The sequence below is a fragment of the Elaeis guineensis genome, chromosome 7 (genome assembly GCF_000442705.2).
Source record: "Elaeis guineensis isolate ETL-2024a chromosome 7, EG11, whole genome shotgun sequence".
Taxonomy (NCBI): Eukaryota; Viridiplantae; Streptophyta; class Magnoliopsida; order Arecales; family Arecaceae; genus Elaeis; species Elaeis guineensis.
The window spans coordinates 73,815,417-73,843,272 of NC_025999.2; the positions used below are offsets into that span (position 1 = coordinate 73,815,417).

At 37.4% G+C, this 27,856-nt stretch overlaps 1 protein-coding gene across 1 annotated transcript; it reads right to left on the minus strand.

Moving 5' to 3' along the window:
• Positions 1–11,517: 11,517 nt before the first annotated feature.
• On the minus strand, positions 11,518–27,497 carry LOC105049005 (squamosa promoter-binding-like protein 16). The gene is made up of 3 exons (XM_010928539.4): positions 26,462–27,497; positions 13,251–13,381; positions 11,518–12,390 (listed from the first exon to the last, which is right to left on the minus strand). Exons 1-3 carry the CDS (start codon positions 26,872–26,874, stop codon positions 11,738–11,740), a joined length of 1,197 nt encoding a protein of 398 aa, XP_010926841.2. The 5' UTR covers positions 26,875–27,497; the 3' UTR covers positions 11,518–11,737.
• Positions 27,498–27,856: the final 359 nt, after the last annotated feature.

Consider the following 27,856-nt stretch of genomic DNA (forward strand, 5'->3'; position numbering starts at 1 on the left):
TTCCAGTGATTCTCTCTGGATCAGATTGGTATCTACTCACTACCCCTAGTGAGTATGCCACATCTGGTCGTGTACATGTCATAGCGTACATGATAGATCCCACTGCCGAAGCATATGGAATCCTACCCATACGCTCTCTCTCTTGAGGTTTGTCGGACAATCCCTCTTCGAGAGAAAATTCATGGCCTATCGGTAGATAGCCTTTCTTGAAATTTTTCATGCTGAATCTTTTTAGCATAGTATCAATGTACGTGGACTGGGATAAGCCAAGCAACTTTTTGGATCTATCCCTATAGATCCTCATCCCTAGGATGTAGGAAGCTTCTCCCAGATCCTTCATGGAGAACTGTGACGATAGTCAAATCTTTATTCCTGTAATGCAGGGACATCATTCCCGATTAAGAGAATGTCATCCACATACAATACAAGAAATACTACTACTGGACCATTAGCCCACTTATAAATGCAGGGCTCTTCTCCGTTCTTAACGAAGCCATACGTTTTGATCGTTCTATCAAAACGTATGTTCCAACTCCGAGATGCCTGCTTAAGTCCATAAATAGACCTCTGTAGCTTGCACACCTTAGACTCATCTGTAGATGTGAACCCTTCAGGTTGTATCATATACACCTCTTCGTCCAGCTCTCCGTTTAGGAAAGTTGTCTTCACATCCATCTGCCAGATTTCATAGTCCAGATGGGCAGCTATCGCAAGCATAATCCGAATGGATTTGAGCATTGCCACAGGAGAAAACGTCTCATCATAGTCTATACCATAACGTTGACGATATCCCTTGGCAACCAGACGGGCTTTATAGGTCTCCACCTTTCCGTCTGCGCCCCTCTTCCTTTTGAAGACCCACTTACACCCTATGGGTTTTACTCCTTCGGGTGGGTCAACCAATGTCCACACATCGTTGACCTTCATGGACTCCATTTCGGATTTCATGGCCTCTAGCCATTTCTCAGAGTCAGGTCTCTGCATTGCATCCATGTAGGTGATCGGATCCTCATCGTTTTCATCAAGTTCGACAGGATCACCATCCCGGACCAAGAAACCATAGTATCTGTCCGGTTGATGTGGTACTCTACTAGACAGCCTTAAGGGTGCATAATCAATGGGCTCCGGATCTGATCTAATCAAATCCGGTTCAGGTTCAGTAACATGTGTCGGTTTTTCCACTTGTCGAACTTCGTCAAGTTCGACTTTAGAGGCAACAGTTCCTTCACTAAGGAACTCCTTTTCTAAAAAAAATATCTTAAGGCTGACAAACACCTTTTGCTCATCAGCAAGGTAGAAATAATACCCTTTGATCTCTTTTGGGTACCCTATAAAATTATACTTGTCAGACCTAGGTCCAAGCTTGTCTGTAATTAAACGTTTAACATAAGTCGGACACCCCCAAACCCTAAGGTGCGAGAGTACTGGCTTACGTCCTATCCATATCTCATATGGCGTTTTGGCTACAGGCTTACTCGGAACTCTATTTAGAAGGTAACAAGCCGATTCGAGCGCATATCCCCAGAGGAAGATCGGCAGACCAGCAAACCCCATCATGGATCGAACCATGTCTAACAGGGTCCGATTCCTCCTTTCAGACACACCATTATGCTGTGGTGTTCCAGGAGGAGTCCACTGAGAGAGAATCTCATTCTCCCCTAGATACGTCAGAAACTCATTGAAAAGGTATTCACCTCCTCGATCAGATCGAAGAGTTTTAATACACTTCTCAGTTTATTTTTCTACCTCATTTCGAAATAGTTTGAACATTTCAAATGATTCCGACTTATGCTTCATTAAATAGACATACCCATACCTAGATAGGTCGTCTGTGAAGGTTATGAAGTAGAAAAATCTACCTCTTGCACTTGAGCTCATGGGTCCACATACATCAGAATGTACCAGACCTAAGAGTTCACTGGCTCGCTCACCTTTTTCAGTAAAAGGTGACTTGGTCATCTTCCCAAGAAGACAGGACTCATAGGTTGGAAGTGATTCACAATCACTAACTTCAAGAATTTCTTCTTGAGCCAACCTGTTTATCCTGTTCTTATTGATATGACCTAGCCTACAGTGCCAAAGGTAAACTTCTGACACATTATCTATTCTAGAGCGTTTACCGAATTTTTGAACCACATTAACAGGCTGTGATAGTAAGTAAATTCCATTATTTAATTATCCAACAAATATTGTAACACCATTCAAAATGATATTACAAATATTTCTTTTTATTAAAAAATCATAACCGTACATGACCAAAAGGCCTACAGAAATAATATTTAATAAAAAACTTGGACAATAGTGACATTCACTCAGAATTACATTACGAGAATTGATTACAAAACTCATGATTCCTAAAGCTAGAACTGGAACTTTGCTTCCATCTCCAACATTCAGGAACCTCTCGCCTTCATCAAATCTCCTACTGACCTGTAGACCCTGCATCGAATTATAAATATGATAAGGGCTTCCGGTATCCAATACCCAGGCAGTAGTATCACAAATCAAAAAGTTGCAAGGAGTTATCATATAATTACCTTGCTTCTTCTTTGGCCTGTTCGGGTCCAGGGAGGCAATGTATTGAGGACAGTTCCTCTTTCAATGCCCGTGCTTCTTGCAAAAGAAGCACTCCGCCTGGCTCTGGTCGTGCTTGCGCTTCTTGGTCTGACCCCGTGCTACTGTCCCAGCATGAGATTGCACCTTCTTATTTTTCTTCTTCTTGTTCTTCTTCCCCTTCTCAAAGGGTTGACGACGAGAAGAAGACCCTCCCACTACATTCACCGACTCCTTATGGAGTTGGTGATCCTTCTCAAAGTTCTGTAGCAACCCCAACAATCCGTGGTAGTTTACTGCAGGCTTTGTCATTCGAAAATGAGTAAGGAATGGGAGGAAGGACTTGGGTAAGGAATTAAGGATCGCATCCTTACCGAGCTGCTCATGCAGAGGAAAGCCCAATTTGCTTAGGCGCTCAATCATCTCGATCATGTACAGTACATGATCAGTGACTGAGGCCCCATCCCTCATCCGAGCATTGAAAATGGCACAACTAGTTTTGTGCCTTTCAACGTCGTCAGGCGTGCCAAAGGAGTCGTTCAACATTTGAAGCATCTCCTGTGGCTGGGCGTTCTCAAACCTTCGGCTGAACTCGTCATTCATTGCTGCCAGCATAATACATCGAACGGTGGTGTGGTCATTGAGCCACTTCAAGTAAGTATCTCGGATCGCCTTACTAGCGTTCGGAGCTGGCTCCTCAGGTGCTGGATCCGTTACTACATAAAGGATCTGCTCATGCTCAAGGACGATTTTCAATTTTCGATACCAGCTATCAAATTGGGTCCCATGAGCTTGTCATTATCTAATAATGACCGGAGCGATAGGGTAGTGGCCATAGCTGCTTAAAGGAAAACGAGACCTCTATTAGTACATAAATTAATACTAAAGACTTGGATTTTAGTCTAAAGTTTTTTTCAATATTTTTACGAACTGGTAGCCTCATCCTCCAATTCGAGGAATTACTTTAATTCCTTAATGGGTATTAGAATCCACACAGACTACACCGAGCCCAACTTTGGTTGGTCAACCCATGTGCATCTATGGGTAGGTTCTTAACCAGTTGTTTCTCTAAACAACTTCTAGTAATTGATTTTGCCCCAGAACCTAATCAGTAGGCTTTGGCCTCCACTGAAAAGATCTGGTTAGGTCCAACCATTAACATGACTTAATTTAGTGAATTGGACCAATAAATGATCAGGCCTGACTTTGCCGGCCAACCTAACCACCATCAGAAAGACTCAATCAAATTATCATATTATGAATAATAATTCCATTAGCCAATGAGCACCAGGCCTTTGGGCCTCCAATGATCATTGAACTAATGGACTCATTATCACTCACTTAATGGGAGGCTATGACTTAGTTATCATTATAACTTAATCATTTTAGGGACCTAATAATTTTGAGGATTTTATTAAAGAATAGTAGAGAAAAAATCATCCAGCCAATTTCAATCCTCCCACTGACTTCATCAAGTCAGATTAAAAAAGGATTTAATTAAAGCTGGCATTAGGAGCACCTAAATCAGTCACACTGATTTACCTAATGACATGGGTGAGCTCTAATCACCAAGTGATCTAATCAAAATCTAACTTACCAGATTGGCCAGGTAAGTGAGATCAGTGGTGGGGATTTGCCATTAACTCGTCAATTATCGAATCAATGCGAGTAGCTCCCGCTTAAGAACCACTGGTCAAAACTGCGAACTTACCTTAGACACCAACCGGTTCATTAGTTTTAATTTTGATCAACTTAGTAAATAGGACTCCACCGCGTAGCCATGAATTAAGTCCATCTTGGTCTAGTTAAAGACATGGACCCATTCAACTACAACTATTGAAGTTGAGTCTAGAGTATCCTTGACCTAATCTAATTCAACTTTTGATTAGATTTGACCAATTACTCCATTTAGTCTATTTTTTAAACTAACCTTAGGTCTAACCCAATTATGGACCTAATTCATCTAACCCATTGACCCACAAGTTTATGCAATTGTCTTAGGTCTTAATTCACAATTCTAGACCTACTAGACAACACTTAATTTTTTTAATTAAGTACTTGGACTGATGGGTCAGGGTTTGACATTTCGAAAATAATTTTCAAATTTGAAAGATTTTATTTTCTGTTTACCAAATGTGTTAACTCATTTCACAAACAGGTCAGCACATTTCATAAACAGCAATTCTATTGCTCATTTCATAACAGAAAATAACTCAAAATAAATCATAAATTTTCTTTTAGATCTAATCTAACACATTCATGATAAATTTCTTAATTAAGTCCTTTCGCTGCTTCATCGGCATGGGATATAATTGCATCGGCACCCCTACCGCCATAGGAGACCCCATCGAATGGGAAGAGAGGGCCTTTAAACCCTACTTTTCTCCTATAACCGGACGGCCATGGCAACCAACCCAATTAGATTACTTGCTACTTGGATCAAGTATATCTAAATATACCAATTTTAAAATTTAAATTTTGAATTTCAAATTTCAAATTTCAAATTTCAAATTTTAAATTTCAAATTTGAGATTTCAACCAAATTTCAAATTTCGAATTTCCAATCTTTGAATTTTAAATTTTGAATTTTGAATTTTAAATTTCAAATTTCGAATTTCAAATTTTAAATTTCAAATTTTAAATTTGAGATTTCAACCAAATTTCAAATTTCAAATTTTAAATTTTGAATTTCAAATTTCAAATTTTGAATTTTAAATTTCAAATTTCAAATTTGAGATTTCAACCAAATTTCAAATTTCAAATTTTGAATTTCAAATTTGAAACTTCTAACAAATTTCAAATTTTAAATTTCAAATTTCAAATCTTTTTGAATTTTGAATTTTGAATTTTGAATTTTGAATTTTGAATTTCAAATTTAAACTTATAGGTTACACCTTAATCTACGCATGCATATGTATATCATATTCTAGAACCATGCTCTGATACCAATTAAAGCGAAAATTTAGTGCAGGGACAAAATGGTAATTTTAAAACTTTTTTAAAATTATTATTTTACAGTGAAATTATTAATTAATCTCATTAATTAATACTAATTAACCCTACACTAGGATCTAAATATGATACAACAGCATGCATTTAAATTTGAAATTCAAATTTGAATCAGTAAACATTTTACAATGCTGTGTTCAGAACACATCACCTTTTGCGGGTAGTCGATCACCGTAATCTGATCACCGTCGGAGGGCTCTGATCGTCACGTCACAGCCACACAAATGTCTGACCTCTGCGGATCGTCCATATGAAGCTCCCATCTGATCAGCTCCTCACGAATGCTAGTTCGTGATTTCACCCTTTTGATGGCAGATGTTGATCGAACTCCTTCGATCGATGTGTGCCGACTTCTCGGATGCTCCGAATCATCTACACAGTTGCTTGAGAGGCTGATAGATCTCTCCCTGAAATTTGGTGGACTCACGACACTCGTGGCACACCAATCTTACTTCCCGAACCCTAGGTAGAAACCCTAGGGTACACACCAAAAACCCTGCGCCCAATTTTCTCTCTTTTCTTTCTTTTTCTCTCAGAAGGTTTTGGACCTTCACCTTGGCAAAAGCCTTCCTCACGCCTCAAAGTTTCTCTCCTAAAATTTTTACGCACGTCCCACCTTTCTCCTCTTTTTAAAACAACGTCGAATGTGTCTTATCCCGTGAGAGGATAAAGACAAGAGGTTACATATTTGAATTCAAATCAAATTTGAATTCAAACGAAAACCAACTTATCCCTATCCTTTTGGGCATGAGAAGAGAAGGGGTGTGGCTCTTTGTGCATGGAAAATGTTTCACGAGAAACCTTTTCTCGTGTAAGTAATGTGGCGCACAAAATGGATAAGGATGAAAGGGCAAGTGATAAGTTATCCATTCAAATTCAAACATGTTTTGAATTTGAATGGCTAACTAATTATTTTATCCATCCATATGGCGCACAAATGAGGGCGTGGGGAAGGGTTTTGCGTGAGAAAAATTTCATGAGAAGTTTCTTCTCGTGAATTCAAAGGGTGCAAGGAAGTTGGGTGTCGTAGGGAATTTAAAACAAGGTGGTTTGATTCAAATTGAGCCAACTTAATTTAAAATAGGTTAAGCACAATTAGACCAGATTAAACCCAATATAATTAGGCTTAATTAGGCTCAATAAAATCTAATCAAATCAGAAATTAACTAAACCTAATCCCTGATCAAATCAGGGACTAAACCACCTTAGCGATTAGGTCAACATTTAACCTAATCGGGTCAATCCAAACTGAATCCAATTCAATTGGACTTGATCCAAAAATAATTACTCAATAAAATTGAGTTAATTAGTGATTAAATCACTAATTAAACCTCTCATAAATATTGAGTCCAAATCTGATGGACAATCAGGCATCAGAGACCATCGATATGAAATCCTTATCAAAGAGTTCAAATTTCAAATTCAAAATTTGAAATTCAAAATTTTGACCTCGGTACCCAAAATGTGTGGAACTCATGATCAGAGAATCCTAATTCTCAATCATAGAGTCCCAGATAGATAAGACTCATAATCAGCCATCAGATCAGAAAGGAACCTCTAATGTGTGTGACCCCGCAGGTTCGAACCTAAACCGGTAGCACAGGAACCAATTCCTGTACTAATCGAAGTGACCATCTAGCAATGGTACCTGACGACCGGATAGGTCGAATAATCGCAATCGCAACATTCAGAACCTACGTGAATATGGTTACCGTATAATTCATCCCTTTTGACCCCTGTGTTTAGGATGACTCAGGGTTAAACTGTCAACCCTGATGATATCATCCGAATCGTGCTCAACTCAATTAGTCCTGTGACTCCTCACTAGGACTACCCTGGCCAAAGTTTTGCTAAATTGAAATACGACTGTACACAGCTCCTAAACTGGAGTGGTCAATCCCATCTTGACACACGCACCGACAAGTCAAGTACTTGACTACACCCAGCAACCTTCCGTCACTGAATTAGAAATTCAGGTAGTCCAGTGCCTAAGTGCAGTGAGTTGCTTGCAAGTCACCGTGGCGGTCTCAGGTCGGAGGGACATTTATACCCATATCCCATCGGAGCAAATCTTGACAGCAGAAATAGCTCCGGAGTTGGTCACGTTCAGTGCAGATGTACCATTACATCTCACCTGTATGCCATACCAGTGTCTCCATACTCTTTGGTTATGAGGACAACCAACCCATATGGCACACAACGACCTATGCTCGATAAACGTTGTCGTCCTTGGTAACAACGTATCATTTGGTCGCAAATATGTTTAAGGACTAAGCGACAAATCCTCCTTTGTCGAGTCTAAATAGTCCTAAGGACTTCCCCACAACACAGGAGTTCATTAGAAGATGAAACATTTGTGATGAAAAAATACCAAAATAACTTTTATTTATTTATAATTCATGTACTAATACAAAAAGGAGCACAACCGTCAACAGGCTGACGATTGACTTTGGGACACTATTCCCAATAATTTATGCCCCGCCATGGGCTAGAAATATGGTTATGGTAATTCACAAGACTAGCCACAATATTGGTACTCTATCACAGACTGAAATATGGCTATGGTAGTCTAGAGCTAAGCACCTTGATATGATCAAATCTAATGTATGTTAGTTTAAGATATTTGTATGATGTAGCTTGTTGCACCAAAAGACATATTTACTATACATGTTTTATGAATCATAGTATCTATTGGTATGTTATTTATATGAGTAACAATTATTATTATTATTTTATTTATTATTATTATATTAGTGTTGGTATATGAGAATTCTTATAGGATTGTAAAACTCACCCTCTCTTCATTTTTCTTTTTTTTTCATAGTTGCAGGATACTCATGATTGGCTATGATTTGGGTTTGTGGGTAAATAGATGAATAGATAAAGCATCATTGATATCTGATCGAATAATTGAAGGAATTGAATTTATAATTATTCAGAGTTGCAGGATACTCATGATTGACTATGATTTGGGTTCGTGGGTAAATAGATGAATAGATAAAGCATCATTGATATCTGATCGAATGATTGAAGGAATTAAATTTATAATTATATAGATTTTGCTAATTGTTATGAAATTAGATCATTCTTATTTATGAATGTGGAATATTTGGATGTGGAATATTTGTTATGAATTGAGATTAATAATATTTATGGGATCTTGAGGTTGTAATAAATTTTAAGACCTTACATATTCTTTAGGATCTTATCCTAAGAAGTATGCGGCCATCATGTATCGAATCTGGATACTGGGTTCAAAACATGACAATTTCTTTGTGTAGTTGTCTATTGTTTGCTATTGACAAATATTAATTTATTGATAACTAAATTTGCCGGAGCATGGATGGGCCATTTTGAAGGGGGGATCTAAAAATTGTTTTCCTTAGAGTTCGATCAAACTAAATTGAACAAAGGAGCTGCTAGAGTCCCTCAATCTTTCAAGATAAAGGAACATCCGATCAATGGTTGTTATTCCCTTTGAATGTGTAATGCATGTCTTCTACTTAAGAGGATTATTCTTCTGTATTGGAACTCTAAGCTCCATTCCACAACCTCGTTTTCTTTCTTTTACGTTTGAAAATATTATGGGCGGTTTTGGGAGCCTCTCATGACACAATTCGAATCTACGGATTCTTTTTTTTTTCATTTTTTTCTCTCTTTTTTTTTTCTTGAGGAAACAAATAGCCAAATGAACCTTCTCACAAATGTAGCAAAATTATTTGAAAATTCAAGTTGAATCTATGGTGAAAAGAAGGTGAGAAAGGGGGGAAAAAAGAAGAAAAAGATGAAGTCGAAGAATTGTACACCCTCCAAAAAAGTGAAACCATGAAACTTTTAGTTGGATCAGATCCACTACTAAGTTGATGGACCAGTTCAACTACGAATTAACACGTACAAAACAGGCATGTATTGCTTCATTTTCCCTCATGTCTCTTTTTTATCTGTATTTAATCATGTTGGTTCATGGTTCACTGTTGAGCTAGTAGATTTGGTCTAACCAATAATCTTTCACGTGCAAGGCTTTCTAATTTGTACTAGTATAGATTAATCTAGACATTACACAAACATTTACATATAAGTATTCAATCAGAAACTTGACATTAGGGTTAATTTTTTAAATAATATGAACCTGCATTCTTTTCCTTTCATCTCTATACAAGATTGCAGCGCTCAGGAGTAAAATGAGCAGGAGCTATGTGATTACGACCAAAATGCATGGAGCTGTGCTATAGAAAAGGGGGGGGCAAATGACCGACATCATGATCCGTCTAAGGATAGAAGATGTCTAAATATGTGGAGATTTATTCAAATTAGAGACTAGAGCTTACTTCAGTGATGATAGCTTGCTATGCAGAAATGTAATTTTCTGATGGAACAAGAGAAGCTAGTTGAAAATGCTACACTAAGTGGGAAAAAACTAAGTACCCCACCCTCAATTTCTAGAAAACCACAATAAAAGAAAGAAAAATAACTGAGTTTTATTTGCCAATGTTAGTTTAAAGCGTTAGCAAGTATCAAACGGTCTCTCTCCTATTTTTTTAGAAATTGAATAAAATAAATGGCTCTTAACATTAGCTTATAAGCGTCGTCAAGCTAACCATGCTTACAAGCATTCCTTAATGACTTTTAACAGCACTTATAAGTATTATCGGACAGTAAATAAATAATGGCTTTTAACAATATTTATAGGTACCATCGGACTCTCCAATCCCAATAAATAATGACTTTTAATGATGCATATAAGCATCATTGGACTCCAAATAAATAATGGCTATTAACAATTCTTATAAGCATCATCGGACTCCAAATAAATATCGTGGGAATTTAACAATGCTTATGAGCGTCATTGGATTCCAAACAAAAAATAGCTTTTAATAATACTTATAAGCATCATCAGAATCCAAATAAATAATGGCTAAGCATCGTCAGACTATATCCCTATCACTTCAATCCTCCTTCCCTATCATCTCGACCACCTTTGGCCAAATTGATTGTCCCACATTGAAGATCAGAATAATTCTAAAAGAGGTATAAAAATAGAAAGTTAAGATACGATGATTAGCCTCTTCTCAGGATTATGAAGATGGGATGCTGATAGGGGCGGCAACATCCGGATGAGCTGCAACCTGCAATCCAGATGAGTTCTGGATATGGAGGTGATCAAAGACATCCAAAAGAGCCACAACCCATCCCCCACCCATCCCCTCTACCTCCACCGTCTGCGACCTTTGCACCCGCATGGACGGCAAAATCACCACAACCTATTCTCTTCCGTCTCCGCCATCTGTGACCTCCATATCCATGTCCGTCCACAACCTCCGCATCTGTATAGACAGTGACATCACCACCGCATCTGCATGTCCAAATTTTGTGATACTTAAATATTATCCTAGACAATCTAATTCCCACACCTCTATAATTGATGCACGACACTCGAAGAAGCATCATGGATGCACTTAGCAATATATATAAGCATCGACAAAGACCAAAAATAGCATCACTTAGCAATATATATAAGCATCGGCAAAGGCCAAAAATAGCATCGATTATTTCAAATTTTCCTATAGTGAACCCATCTGGAAGAAAATTTTCTAATGGAACCAGAGACCAGTTTATCACGCTTAAGTAAAACAAAAATCTCTAGAATAACCCTACAACAAAAATCCACAATCAAGCCCCAAATTTCAATTGCATATATCCATGCTATGGGATATGGAGAGTTGTTAACTTTATTATAGCTTATCAGAGTTGATTAGAAGTAGATGGAGGGACTACAACTAAAAACCTTGACATCAGTATTGGACATCATAAGTACATCAAGTCTTCCTTTTAACACTATTTACTTGATGTAGGACCAAAACATAAACAAAACCTTCAAAAATCTCCAATGTATGTATATTTTTCCCAAAGATTAACAGTATAGTAAAACAAATAACCATAATGGGAACATGGATATAAACTCAGTCTCTTTCTTGAGGATCTTAATCAAGAACTCAAACGATTACATAAATACTAGCGCTGGTTAGTTATTTAGCAACATACTGGTAATTCTCCATCTAGATCATGATAAATAAAATGAAAAGAAAAAAGAAAGAAAAGGGGGGAGAACAGCTTTGCTTTAACAACCAAAGGAATGCAGAAACTCAAAGGATTGGCTTGTTAGAACAGAATCTGACTACTGCCAGGAAAACGGGAGAGTTTGGGAGGCCCCATCTGAGGAACCTTCTCCTCCAACATGAAAAATACTCTGGCAGTGAAGCTCGGCATCATTAGCACCAGGAACCAAAACAGTACCCACATGCTCATCCTCCACCCCCGAACATGTGAATCCAGTCGGCGAAACACTATTGGAAGCCTGTGAATGAGTATAGCGAGCAAGACCATACTGCAGACTTGGAACAAGAGGCTGACCCATGGGAATCCGATCGGCCGATGGCACAATTGGGCATAGATTGATGCTTGAATTCTGAGATGGAGATGACAGAAGAGAGAGAGCACAATCAGAGTCGAGGACTTGTGTTAAACCATCTGGAAACATCTTGCTGCTGCTGCTCTCTGAGGGAGGGATGGCCTTAAGAAGTGGCTGGCAGACCGAAGCTGTCTCGAGTGCCGTTCTGCTGCTGAGAGTGGTCTCACTATCCTGCAAGAAAGGGAACTGCCTTCTTTCTTTATTGTAGCTATGGGAGTCAGAGAAATGATGTTGCCTGTCGATGAGATGTAGGGGAGGGCGATGCGCATAGAGTGAGCTCTCCTCAGTTTTGATGATTCCGGTCCAGTTAGGCTCAGGTGTGGCAGTTGGAAAGCTAGGAGGATATGAAAACCTGGTCCCTGTACATCAGATGATTTTTTATTAGAAAACAATAAATTTGTAAGATAAGGGAATATGCTTTTAATAGCACCAAGACAAACAGTTACATGCCAATATCTCAGAAAGATGATAATAGAAGTAAGATATAGAGAAGAGCTAACAAGTACTAAAGTTGTCATATAATTTCTATGCAAGTACAGGGGAGCAAATAGCCAGCATGGTGAAGAAACAGCAAGGAATAATGACAATGTCACCAGATTACTGGTATTTGGAAAACATATCGGGTTCCAGCGGCAGTGAAGTTAAGAGAGGCGGTGGCAGTGGCATTATTGGTAAGTATGGTGGTAGCAATGCAAACAGGAATAAGGAAACAAAGGTGTTGGAAGTATAAAATTTCAAGAACTGATATTTTGAAATGTCAAAAGAAAATAGAAATATCTTTAGCAGAGGTATGATAGGTCATTGGCCCTGTTTTTCTTTTTTCAGAAACAGAAAAGTGCAAAGGGCAACATAATGTGTCCTTAACATACTTAAACAATTTGCTCATATTTCATGCATAAGATTTAAGATAAATGCTAAAACCTGTAATTTGCTGAAAATTAGGCAATTTAGTCATTGAGGGATAAATCAGATAACTCATTCGGCAAACTGGAAGAAAAATTTAAAATCAGAAATTGCAGTCTGAGGGAGACACTTAGCAGACATTAAGCATTTAATTAGATGAATTCTTCTGGTTTTTGGTTGGGAATGATCATGCATTGTTTTTAAGTCTCTAATGACCAAATCTAATTCTCCAGGTCTCATTACACAATCCTGTGGCCATCAGCCAATGGAAAAATATTAATGCCTTGTAATGAATTGCAGTCACAGGCATAAAAACCTTGATAATTTGTGAACATGGTGGCAGAATTTGCAGGATCTGGCTGAGGTTTCCTTCGACGTCTATTGTGCCCATCAAGGCGTTTTCTACAGCTTCGTTTTACCTCATCAAATTCCACCAGCAAATGAAACCTGTGGGAAGAATAAAGGATATTGAACTTTTTATGAAGAAAAACATGAGAACGATAACACCCCTAAATGCAAGCAGATAGTGTTCTAGCACAGAAGAAATCAGATAAAATGATCTGCTAATTTGTGGAAATAAAAAAAAGCAAGACAAAAAACATCAATACTGTTTCCACATCCCAGTTTCCTTTCCCAGGCAGTAATGGTAAAGACAGTAAATACAAAGAATGGAACACAAATAAAAAGGTTTTGTGCAAGCATAAAAATGCAAACTTAACTCAATGCTACGAGCTCACTGGGAGAGCATTATATTCACATGACAAATAAGGGTAGCAAAACATTGAGAAAAATCTATAATAGCACCTAAAATGGTCTATGGAGGCAAAATTGGGTCCTAATCAAGGATTAGACAGAGCAAAACAAACAGTGATATTGAACAATAACAGGAATCCTCAACCACATGCAAAAACAACAGTTAAAGTTCCATGTTTCGAGGCAATCCTCTTTGTCACTGTTTTATCAGCTAGAACCTGCAGCGCTAGCAAAGACATCTGTGGTTGCTATTGTACTGAAGAATGGATCAATTATTGATCACTGGACAAATCAAAATTTTAGTGAAAGGATGTAGTCAAGTCATTATACTGCATATAAGGAAAGTTCAAGATTCAGATAAGATGAATAGGGTAAGAATGCCAACATGGCCATCTTGTCTAGAAAAGGAGTGACTTAAAGACTTGTACAGAATTGAAAAGAAATAACAGAAAGCATTATGGATTCCAATAAGCACAAATTAATACAGCACCGTGCATCTATAGTTTCTTATCCCAAGGAATCCCTATGAAAATGCACAAACAACACAAATGAATATTCATTCACACAGAGGGAGAGAGATTCAAATATTGAATAGAAAGTCTTGGCATTTGTGTGCATGGTGAGGGAACATGGTAAGATGATACGACTTTGTCAGCTAATATCATTCTGTTGGATCTAAGAGCAGGGATAATCGGGAAAATGCATTGCTCAACCTAAGCTGTCTCTAAGAAACAATAGTAATTTGAGCCCTTGCAATCAATTTGAAGGGTGAAACAGGCTCCACCTTGCCTCTTCACAGAATGATACATGGCTAACTACAGCACTCCATAGATGTGTCAGCCAATATGGAGATCAACCATGAAAATAACTTGCATACTTTTGGTCACACAGGGAGGTTGGCGGGGGGGGGGAGGAGGAGGGAGGGTTGTGGGCAGCAGGTTGGAATGTATATGCATATAATATAAGTGCACATACATTTATATATATATATATATATATATATTTATTATTTTTTTTTTTTTTTTTTTTTTTTTTTTTTATTTTTTATTATATTTATATATATATATATATATACATATGTCTCATTATTGGATAAATAAAATCTTCCATACATGTGTCAGCCAATATGAAGATCAACCATGAAAATAACTTGCAGAGTTTTTGTGGGGGAGGGAGGGGAGGTGGGGTTGGAACGTATATGCATTGTAAATATAAGTTCATGCATGTTTTCATATATTCATATATAGACGCATGTATCATTATCTTTTTATATACATGAGCTTGAATCAATTCCTTGACAGTTGACACTACAATCAATACCAACAAGGGAAGCAGGGATAGACAAGAAAGAAATAAAGAAGTTTCCATGACTCTGGATATCTCAACATTTTACAATACTCCATGACATAGATCAACAAAAGTAGGACACCATCACTACTGCAGATCAACTTTTGGCATTTATGCCTGGAAATTCTCAAGTCTGAACATTTAACGAAAATTTTAACAATTCTATCAGGCAAAAATAAATTCGCCCAACAAATTATTTGTTATAGAAACATCCATATAATATGGATGCATGCCTCTCCCAACTTGTTGAAGGTTCCAAGTCCAACTCTTCTGGACACTTGGACACTTGACAGCTGTGTCACATGTTCAGGTAACATCCTGCACAACCATGAACAAGGTCACAAGCATTGTGGAGCATGAAGGTGTTTCAACCAAAGCTAATGAAGGTTAGGGAAAAAAGTAGGTTTGCAGTTAATCTGAGAAAGTACAAAATGAAATGCATGTAGCACAATAGCAAATCACATTCATGATGAAGATAACCTGAGAATCACTAGTGAACTGGTGGCAGCCTCTGAGAAAGAAACATCAAGAAGCAGTCTAGAGTGGAGGTGATGGAAGGGAACTCTAAGAAATGTCAGTACAATACAATTATACAAGTTGGAGAAAAAAATAGCAGCAATAGAAATTATATGGTGATGTTTGCTAGTGGTAAAAAGGCTGGCTCAGATATAAAATAGCAGAAAAGCAGGGTGATGAGAAAGGTAGACAGCAAAATGGTGAAGTAACATAAATATATATATATTCTTGAAGATGAAATATGAAAGGATGACTGGTCACTGATGGAGGCTACAGTATAAATTAGTAAACAAGTCTCATGACTAGTATCATAAATCAGAGAACCAAGTCTAAGATAACCACAGCGCAAGAAAGCAATGCATGTGAAGCAAAAGTGGTTGGTCTAAACATCGCATGGATCTTAAAGCAAGAGAGATAAAAACTGGTAGTGGAAGAGGTCCAATGTTTAATATATGTAGAAATAGTTAATAATAGCAATGACTGAGCTTTTAAAGCTTATTAAAGTCATCAAACATAACAACCACATGGTAGCGAGCTACTACAAGAACAAGATATAACATCTCAAGCAAAAAACACAGATTTAACAAAGAAGCTAGATGACAGACAATCCAGTGATGCAGCATTGGAGCGTAATCTTAGACAAAGAATGTTGAATGGTTCAAAGAGATAACTTTCTCTACTCATAAAAACTCACAAGGAAATAGGACAACTTGAAGCAAAGTAATGCAAACATGGGCTAATGGAAAGGACAAATGTGCAGACTGTTCAAGATGCAATATAAGAATATGTGAGACGATCCTAACTCAACTAGGGTCTGATGGGAAAAACACATATAGAGCAAGATGACAATGGTGAGCTTTCTAAACTAGCTGGTTGGAGTCAACAACATTACAGGCTAAAAGAAATGTAAAAAGAAGTAAACAAACACAATACAGATCAATAAATTGAACTTGTAAAGGACAGGCAAATAATGCCCCCACACACTAAAATTGTATGTTATAAAGTATAACAATGCAAACTACCAATGTAGAGGATTCACAAATTAGCATAGACAAAGAAATCAGAAAAGATCTTGAGGAGAGCCGAATATCAGACCTTGAACCAAAAAGAAAGAAATGCAATCACAAAGAAGGCCAAACCAACCCAAACGAGGTGGTTTGGGCCATACCAAACTGAACTGATCAAGGACTAGAATGGTTCAACACTTGGGTCGGAGCAGTCTCTTTAAAGCCTCCAGAGCATTGCCCCCATCCCTTCAAAGTCCTCTCTCCCCATCCCTCAGATGCCCTCTGAGGTCCCCTCTCTCTCTCTCCTCTCTCTCTCTCTCTTGCAAATATTCACCCGCATTGTCACCACCAGCCTCCTCCACAACCCCTTCGTCTCCCCCATGCTATCCGTCACCCCCCTCCCCTCTCCCCCCATCGCTATCTACCTTCTCCTTTGCATTCGCCGCCAAGGTGGGGACTAGCCTTAGCACCTAGCTAAGCCCCTCCACCTCTCTCCCACTCCTTCCCTTTCTCTCTCTCCCCCCTCCCTCCCCCTACCTCTCTCTTTCTCTCTTCCTCCCTCTGCTTCTCCCTCACCCCCCCACCTCTCCTGTTTCAGTATGCCCGGGCACAGCATGATGCAAACACATACCATACTGAACCAATCACCAATTGAAACGACCTCCAGTATCGGTTCGGCAAACTTTAGTGGTTACAAAATTTCAATATATGCCTAGAACATCAAATCATCTACAAGATTCATCAAGATGAAAATGTGCTTAAAAAAGGCCAGAACCAATGATGTTCCAGTTTAAGGGGATCAAGGGTCAAAAAAGACTAAACATGGCTCCTAGAAAACTATGAACTACTGAGAAATTAATGGGAACACAAGAATTGGATGCAGAAGGTGTTAAAAGACCAAATAACAATGCACTTTACAATTTTAGCAATTAATTAAAGCTTAAATGCTTAATCTACAATATATGTGACTGAAAAAGATATGATTAGTGGGTCTCATAATGCTTGAATAAGAAATAGATTATGAAAAGAAACAAGAATCCAACAAACTGAAATATCCCTATACTAACTCCAATGGAGATTTGGTGACGGAAGATGGCAAAATATGCTCCGAAGCACCACTCACAGGCTATTTAATAAAAGAAAAAAAAAGGAAAAGTCCAACTTTAGAGATGTCTCTTAGTAATCATTGGTAGTATGTTGATGGCATGTTCTTAGTTTGTAAATATGCTTTAGTGATAAGGATCACTGGAAGAACATGCACAGAAATAGAAGCATGATAATTCATCTCTAGATAGAGATTGCCAAGAAATGGCAGCTTTTAGACACAAGATCTGCAATGTCCAATTACCATGAGAACATGCACAGGTCTTGGAATGAATGGAAAATATTAAAAATTGAATAGCCTAAAAAATATTTAGTTAAAATAAGTCAGCTATATTAGGACACCCAACAATGGCATGAACATACTTCACGTAGACAAACTATCAATTGATACAACTCCTGCATAAGATTATGCATATGAATGTACATAAATGTCAGAATTATAGAGAACTATTTATCTAACAGAACATGATTGATAAGTTGATCTCCTTCTTACTCCCACTTATTCTATGGATCTTATAAAATATAAACTGTGTATTTATTGAGCTCATGCATTTTTATGGTCAGTCCATCATGGCAAGACAAGAAATATGGAGGTATCTCCAATCCTCGATAGACCTTGCATTGTCAATTGCCAATCATAAGAACCTAAAAGTAGAAGCATGTGCAGTATGAAATTTTCACCATTAAATCTGTGAGAAATCATAATTCCTTATACCTCACTTATGGGCCCATTTTGATGACTTGGAGAAGTAAGAAGAAATCTGGATGGTGACCAAATCAGCTATTGTATTTGAATAGTAATCATGATAGGACAACCACAAATACCACAAACAATGCATTTAAACATGACAAAGCTAACCATATAGATCACTACTTTAATACAGAGAAGGCTCGCTGAAAAAGAATTTATCTTTCATTTGCAACCACTGGGGGTATCTAAATGATGATCTTACTAAGGCAGTTGGAGAAGCTCAACCACATATACCTTGTAGGCTAGTGCAAATAATGCACTAAGAGAATTTGCACTAACTCGAGAGATGTACTGCTTATCACCATATGTTGATTGATACTAAAATATAAATTGAAAATGGTGGTGTTTTACTCTTTATGCATCCAATAGTAAGCAATAGTTTCAAGTGGAAGGGAGCAATAAATGTATATCTTTTGGTGCAAAAAAGCTTCTCTTTCTCCTCTTTCAGTTTCCTTAATGCTCCTCTCTTTCTTTGTTTCTTTTCACTAGTCCCTGAAGCTCCTTTTTTTCTTTTAATTAATATATCATGAACCTAACCTCCATTCATTCATTTGAGCATTCGGTTAAGTGATATGCCGCCATAATGATAATTATTATATTTGATACTGTAAGAAATAAGATGCTAGCTGTGGTCGAGAGAGAGAGAGAGAGAGTATCCATGTAGGAAATACTATTTTACTATCTCAAGATCAAAGGTTACAATTGCACCTCTAAAGATAGAAGAATATAGTATCAGAAATAATTTATCAGATTATACATATTTCATTATCAACCATCTAATAAAATGTAACAATCCAGAACTTCACCCAAAAAGATTAGCTGGAAGGTATTATTTAGATTTCTTGATCCTATATAAGTATTCAAAATCTTCACAGTAAATAATCGATGTGGAACTAAATATATACCCATAGGTCCTCACATACTCTCCCCCATTTAAGCCACGGCGTCCTCACCAAGCTAAGGATCCAAATCCATGCATCCATTCATAAACACCATGGTCGGCCTGTAGTCAACTGCAATAAACCCATGTTGCAATATCCCCTAGTCCACATAGACTATGGGCTAGATCGGCTCCAATATCATTTATAATAATCTAGGATCTCACCCAAAAAGGCTAGACGAAAGTATTACTCTGGGCTTCTTGACCTTGTATAAGTATCCAAGGTCTTCCTAATGAATAACTAATGTGAGATTAAATACACGCCTGCACGGATCCTCATATAAAATACATAAAAAGGAGGAAAGAGACTAAAAGATGAGATCTTATGGGAAGAAGCACTATAAAAGGCATGAGCCCACGTAAATATGGAGTTTGGTGCAAGGACGTAAACCAATCAACACCACTCAGTGACAGTGAAAACTGCAAAGCAAGTAGATGGAATTCGTTGATGAATTCCCCGACCGATTATTATAGATTGGCCCCATTGTACAAATAAAAAGAGATCAATAACATCTAAAATTAAAACAAGATGGAAAAATGATACTTAATATAAATAATTCTTCTTTCATAAATCAAATAAAAGAAGTGAAATAATTAAATAATATTTTTCTTAACTAGATGAATGAAAATGACAATCCATAAGGTTGATCCGATCGAGGAGAAAGAAGATTTTTCTTGACCCGCCGAACTCGAATCTCATAAAAGAAAACTAGAAGAAGATAGAAGAATTACAAAAATAAGGCTTACATTATTTTTTCTTTCATTGATTCTCCATACCACCTAAATTGAGGTACATAGCTCCTATTTATAATAGCAAAATGCAACCTTATACAATTTGGATCAAATTCATCTTTCCATTTTTAGAAGGACATCCACTCTTGCACAATTGAAGTTGGATTCTCCTTTCTAGTTTAAAAAAGACTAGATCTCTAAAAAAAATGACTAATATAAAATAATTATAAAAAAAATAAAAAAAATTATAGGAGATAGATCTCAACTTCTTTATCAATTTTGTCTTCTATCGCTTCCTAATTCTTTACAGATTGAAAGATAACCTACAATCAAAATCTTTCCTAAAAGCAAAAGTTTCGGTTTGACTATTATAGTTGTTGTCTCAATGTAAGAGCACCTCTAGCACCTTTGGATATATCTCAATGGTTGTCTTGGTTTTCCTCACCATCATGCTCAGTTTGGAATCTGCTTGCTCGAGCTCTAGCAAATCCTTAACCTCTACAATATTCAAAATCGCCTTCCCTTTCTCCTTGGAATCGTCATCCTCTAGCTTCTTCCACTTCATTTTCAATTTGATGTGAAGCTTTCAATACTTCTTGATGTATCCGCAAAAGTTGTAGTGATCACATTAAATTTTGTGAGTTGGGTTAACATGCTTCCTGCTTTGTTCTCTTTTTGATATAGATTTTCACTACTTTTCTTCAACTTGTCACCCTTCTTGCATTCCCTAAGCCGATTCTTCTCCTCAATCCCCATAGGCTTTATGCCAACTTCAATAATGTCTTCAACTTTTAAGAGTTTTAGCTCTTTTCAAATGCTCTCATGGAGACCTTCGATGTACTTCATGAAAATCGCATGATCGTTCATGGAGATTCCGAGTGAGATTAATTACTCCTGAACTCGATAGTGTAGCTCTAGATGGATTAATCATACTTCTGCCATAGACACTACCACTTGATCCATTGACTCTCATGGCCGATTGGCTGAACTACTTAACTAGGCCCTTAAATTTGCTCCATATTAGATTAGAAATGTCATTATTCCTCATTTACAAATTTCACTGGATAAGATTATGGCTAGAAAGCTTAAAACGAGCAAAAATTACCTTTTGGACACCAAAGTATCCATAGATAATAAACTAGATCTCTAACTGGTCTAACCAGTTATCTAGCTTTTCTGTATCAATAATCTCATCGTATACGAGGATATCCATTAAAGCTTCAACTTTAAAAGATTGAAGAGAGAGATTTTATGTATCTCTAGGTTGCTCATCCTCCTTACTACATACAGGATCTTCTACAGATGTAGAAGACAGCTTTACAACAAGAGTTGCAGGTATTCTTGATGAAGGTATCACCAATTAAGAGAATCTTGGTTAGTTGGGCAATCTTCTCCTCTAGTTGTTCAGGACAAACTTCAGTCTTATCATCCATTAAGAACGAACTAGTAATTATACTTGTCTTTATCCTTTAATATACTTAAAGCATGGAATCATGGATAGTTCTTCTGATTGCTCATACATCTGAACCATAAACTAAGGCCCCCATAGATGTAGAGGACCACTGCTTCAATCCCAATTTCTCCTATAGATGTGAAGAATCAAGGCTTTGATACCAACTTGATCTGATCGAGAAGAAAGAAGATTTCTTTCAACCCACTCAACTCAAATCCCATAAAAAAAAAAAGAAAAAAATATAGAAGAATTACGAGAGCAAAGTTGAAGTTCCCTTTTCCTTTATTGATTCTCCATATCCTTTAAGCAATGGTACACAACCTCTATTTATAATAGCAAAGTCCTCCTTTACACAATTTAAGTTGGAATTCTCTTCCTGGTTTCAAGAAGGATGTCCATCCTTATACAAATTAGGTTGGATTCCTCTTCTTAGTTTAAAAAAGACTAGATCTAAATAAAAATATGACTAATATAAATCATCATGAAAAAATACTACAATTCTATAAAAAGTAGATCTTGACTTCTATTTCAATTTTGCCTTTTATCACTCAATCTAATTCTTCATAGATTAGAAGATAATCTCTGATCAAAGTATTTTCAGAAAAGGAAAGTTTTAATTTGATCAATCCATTTCAAGGTCCAAATGATGGAATTTTGCCTGATTCAACCTTTAGGGGGTTAGTTTAAAGTTGTAGATCTTGTAAAGATACCCAATAAAAAAAATTTCAATTGAGCATTGTATAACCAAATTATGACCTTTTAAAGTTTGGCATGCGATTCTACTTTCTGATATGGCAGATCTTGTTCTGAACCCTATCCAGCCCTATCCTTAATGGCCAAAGTTGTCCACATCGAGTTTGGAGATCCTCCTGAATCAAATGATCCGATCTCAAATGGTGAACACTAAATAAAGCATCTCATAAGCAAAGTACACATTCTTAAACACCTCTAAAGGTGATGTGACAAGATAGCAAATAGCAAGTATATCTAGATAAGGAACTGCAAATGTGGCATAAACAATCCAATATCTAAATCCTTTGACTAATGAAATAAAGAATCTCCTTGATGTAAAAGAGATACTTTCATGCCAAACTGAGTGTTTCCACTGCTTCCACCTATAACATGTAGTTTCCTTGTTATCCATTGACAAGAACACTTGTTATCCATTGATGAGAACACCTTGACCTATATAGAAGTTGTCCAAATTGATGAGGCACCAGCTATCATGAGGTCTGGGGAGAGCCAAATGTACATAGCCTTGAAGACATTGTTTCCATATTTTGAACTTGCGACACCCAAGTCAAAATGGAGCAGTCTTACTATTGTGCTAAGTCCCACCCACAACACCTCAACCTATATAATATGATATTAACTTTCCAAATAAAGAAAGCATATATGGCATGGGAATAGTAATTTAATTAGGTGATTATTGAGAGCAATAAAAGTCCTAATTATTTTTTACATTACAAAATCATAGATCAAGTAGTACCACTGCTAAAAATGTAATGACCATTTGGACAATTAAAACAAGAAAATACAAGGTTGATTAGCAGGAAAAGAATAGGAAATATCATCTTAATTGGCTGTGCGGTGTCTTATTTCAAGGCTATTTGCAACAGTCAAGAATTTAATAGGCAACAATTTTCTTTGAAAACAAAATAATCATGAGCCACAAATAATGTAGTTTGCAAAGTTCATACTGTTAGAGGTATCATTCTTTTACTTACTCAAGGCAACTCTTGAACATCGTATAACTATGCATAACAAAAAGAAATACACTTGTTAAAACCATATCATGTCATCTTTACAATTTTTCTTCACCATGAATTCTGAATAAGAATTGCTTCTCTATCAAAGCAAGATTTCCAAGTCTGAAGTCATAACTTCCATATAGGTTACCTTATATCTTCACTTCCACTTGAACCCTTGGCCGTCATAGTCTTTGTAGTACATAACATACCTTTTCAATCAGTTCTACACCACTTATCTCTAATTGGCATGAATCATGGACTTTTGATGTTCTCCTACTAAGTGCCACATGCTCGAAGTAATATTGGTTTCAGGAAATCAGTTAATATTGTTTGTATAAAAGCAAACAATTTGTAAGAATTAAATGAATATAAATCTATAATATCAAACTCTAAGAGAGCTTTGCCAGTGAAAACAGCAGCTGTAGTGAAGTATCAGCTTATTATTTTCCTTTACATTTACAATTGCAATGGCAATTCCCTTATAAGCTTTAAGCATAAAATGCAAGGATCATCTCCTCCAGGTAATACTGGTGATGTCGCTGCACAATCAAAAAGGATCTGAAGGGTCAAGAATGACTACACGAACTTTAAGTTGCTAATCTCAAGGGGGTTCATAATAATTCTCATCATTGTTTAAGATCAGAATATCAAAATCATAAGGTGTCACAAGAGTTTCCATTATAAGTCTCTCATTTAATCTAATAATGATTCGTGGAGTTACCATTAAATTGTCTTGAAGCAACGTGGCAAATTTTGTGGTAGTCATATTCATGCAAATGAAGAACAATTTCAGTTTGATGACCTATGGATTTGGTAAGAGGAAGCATGGAATAAGATAAAGAGCAAGCCTACCAGCAACAAGTTGTCAGACCGTGATGAAGTACAATAGCATGATAGTGAGACATATTCCAAGGCTTTTGGTTGGATAAAACCTCTTGCTAGTCAAGGGTGACAACTGGTTGAGTCGGTGAAGTCATTGGATGTTGGATACTAATGACGTGTTCAGTTCCGCCCTCACCCCAATTTCAGTTTGGCTTCCTCCTAGTATAGTTCTAGTTAAAGAGGGGGCAAAAGAACAAGGAACAAAGGAGAGAAACCATCGATAGTCAAGGATTACCTTGAAAGACTAAACGCTGTAAAAGAGGAGCTTGGTTCAAGAAGGCAGGTTTGGGTATAGATGCACATGCATTAAAGCTAAGGACAACAAGATGACAACACCTATGGTAACAGGGTCTATGGCACTGGATAAGCAGGAAGACAACTAACACCTAATGGTAGATGATACATTAGCAACAGAATGTGAGGACAATCTTACAAGCCAGAAACCAATTAAAGGTTTATCTGAACCAAATAATTTCCCATCAGGAGATCAAATCATTATGAAAAAAATTCTCTGTGAGTTCACAGGAAGATAGGAGTTTCTACATGATTATTAGATATGGAAATTCTAATTATGGAAAAGCATACTAAATCATTCAGAACTTTCTTCGCAGAAGTTAGCCACAATAAGCAGTTTAAAGCAACTGAGAGCTCGCCAGCTTATTCTATGATTTGAAAAACTCAACTTAGTTCACTGAAAAGTAGACTAGAGGGACAGGGATTCGAAATAAGAAGACTTTCAAGAGAAGATATGCCCGCTCAATCTATCATTTGCTTTCAGACATAAAAGAGAGGAAAATGGAAGCACGAATTTACTGGCAGTTGTAGTAGTCAATGACATCTGCCAGAGTTCCAAAAGGAGGTTAGACAATACGGATCCAAAGAATTCAATGTGCACTAACAAGAACTGGAAGATAGAAGCTGTAGGTGATGGGAAAGGAGAATAAGCCAGGACAAGGCTCATGAAAAGAGCAGAAAATGAGCAGACAACCAGAGAGTGGAAATAGAATTGCCCATCCTAGGAATAAGACACATATTCATGCTCATGAGGAAAAAGGAAAAGTTTAATGCTTTCTGTGAATCGGAGAAATGCAGAATAAAGAGAAAAGATTTTAGTCTTCCAAGGCCATAAGTGAAATAAGCAAAAGCAAAAAATGTGACAGCAAGAAGATTTGACAGATACCGTCGAATAAAGAGCAAGATTGAGATCTGCAGCAGAACAAGCACGAGGCAAGAAATAAAACCAAAGAAAAGGACAGTCTTACAATAACTTTTTGAAGATAATATATGTATAGTTGGAAAATACGATGGACAAACTGAATTACTCCATTCATTTCAAAGTTTCAAAAGTCAAGTCAGGCAACAAAAATTGTCAATTAAGGTATTAAACAGATGGAAACAATAACAACATGAGAAAACAAAATAAGAGAAACTTCAAGGTCAATAAGAGAGACAATAATGTGATGCATTAATTTTTGTCAGTTAAAAAGACTTTAGAAAAGGTTATGAACAATATTAGGTCGAAGTTTGCATAAACCTGGCACTGCTTGGCAGATGGCTACTATTTCACGTTGTAGCACCATGCCAGCAGCCTCAACTAAGCGTCTTAAGAAGGTCCTCACTAATTAAACCAGGAAAGAAAAAGTATGAAAGTAAGGGTCAAATAGACCAAGTTTTATACAAAAAAAGAACCTGAAAAATTAAAGTCAAATACAAAAGCAAGTACATAAAATTGCTAAATCACACGGAATGCTTTAATTAAGTGCAAGGGGGAATAAAATCCGAAAAAACTCCCAAAATATCAAAAAGAAACGATCCATCCACTCTTTAAATCAACAACTGCTGTTGCCACTGAGATTTCTTAAACGTTTATTTTCAGTGCATAGCCACAAAAGTTAAGAAGCATGAACCTTCTCTATATTTCCACAAAAGTAACAAAAGAATTACAGTTAAAAACCATAAAGATAATTATATTAAAGAGTGGAAAATTTTTTTGATAGCAGTCAAACTTGAATTAAATGAAGGCACAGCAACTTATCTTCCATGGTTTCTCAAAGCAAACCGTGATAGATGTCGCTATGGTGTACAGTCATAAAATTAATAGCAACCATCCGAAACATCAAAATCGTATACCAATAAACATTCAGAAAAATTAACCATAACACAACAAGACCAAGTATAGGAATGCCTGCGAACAGAACACAGAACAATTGCACTGTACAAGTAGGAACCATTGTACAACTACAAAATTGACAAGATTTACCAATCTCTCCCATGAAATCTGGTTTCATTACCTGCTGCACTGCTGGCAGAAACGCTGCTCTTGCCCACCTACCATCACTACTGGGGTCTTGGAGTGGACCTCGCAAACCTTATGCCGCCGGTGATACTCTCTACACTTACTCAGGTCTGCTTTGCAACCATCAACCGAGCATGCAGCATTCTGGCTGCCATTGCTTGGGGCTCGAGGCCTCTTCGATGGACCGGAGGTAGACACCATCATCGTCGACACTCTGGGCTGGTCTGTCCACTTATTGGACGATCCGAAATCTCCCAAACCCCCAAGCTTCAAATCAATAGAACAATCGAGCCTGCTAGGCTGCTGCCCAGGGCCGCTGCTGGAACCAACCACTGAACCAATACTGGGCTCGGTGCCACGCTCCAATTCTGCCAAATCCCAAGGAGGCATCTTTAAATCCCACTCCATGAAAGCAACCCTCTCCAACTCGTCTACTGCTTTGTTATGCTCCCTGCTCCTCTCTTGCTTTTTGCCTTCTTTTAATATCTTTCCTTCTACTTTGTTGTTTCCCTTCCTCTCCTGTCACTCTCCTCTCGCACCCACTCACACCTCTCTCTATCAATCCTACTTATTGCCTCTATCACCAGTCCATCGGACAGAGCACCTGCCACCACACCTCCCCCTCCACAAGTTCCCACAAGGACTCAACCAAACAAGAAGACCAATACCGATGAAGCAAACTTGAGCCAAGAAACATCGATAAGCAAAGCTAAAGAAGAGAAAAGGACTCAAAAACAAACAAAAGGACTAGAATCCAGTATAAAATCCAGAGGAAAGAGACAGAAGAATAGAAGGATTTAAAAGAAACAAGATGGAAGCAGCAAATCTAACAACCCAGCTCAAGAAATCTCATCTTGAAAAGCCCAAAAACACAGCCTAAAAGTGCACGCAGAGAATCAAAAAGCAGGAGTGGACATCCAAGAACACATAAAAGAACTAGAGCCCAGATCAGAAAAATCTATCTTGAGAAGCCTAAATAGACTAGTATTACAGGAACCTTGGAAGAGCCTCTAAAAAAGTATTAAAACTGGAGAGAACAGGGGATGAAGGAAAAGGGCAAAAGCACCAAGCCAAAAGACCAGGAACTGAAGACTGGTCAGTACTTACAGACAACTGCAGCAGGGGCAACAGAAGACTGATTTGGTTAGGGGCTTTCCAACCATTCAATCCCTGACAGGGATTCCACAGGGAACAATAAATGTAAAGAGAGAAGGGAACTGTGGTGGTGTAGGTTAAGGACCCTCACAACGCTGCCCACCTTATCAAAGGTTACACATTTGGATGCAGACACTGGCATGCAGAGACTTGTGCTACAATTATTGGAAGGAGTCACAGTGAAGTTGGATATTATGTTTATTATTAAGAGAGAGGGATGGAGGGAGATGGGGTG

Bases quoted from the DNA above. Each gene is read 5' to 3' on its own strand.
- LOC105049005 (XM_010928539.4), bottom strand. From the start codon at position 26,874: ATGGAGTGGGATTTAAAGATGCCTCCTTGGGATTTGGCAGAATTGGAG. The intron at 13,382-26,461 runs GTAATGAAACCA...TTCTTCCCACAG, and splicing joins TTCTGCCAGCAGTGCAGCAG to GTTTCATTTGCTGGTGGAAT. The intron at 12,391-13,250 runs GTTTTTATGCCT...TCTGATGTACAG, and splicing joins CATGTTCACAAATTATCAAG to GGACCAGGTTTTCATATCCT.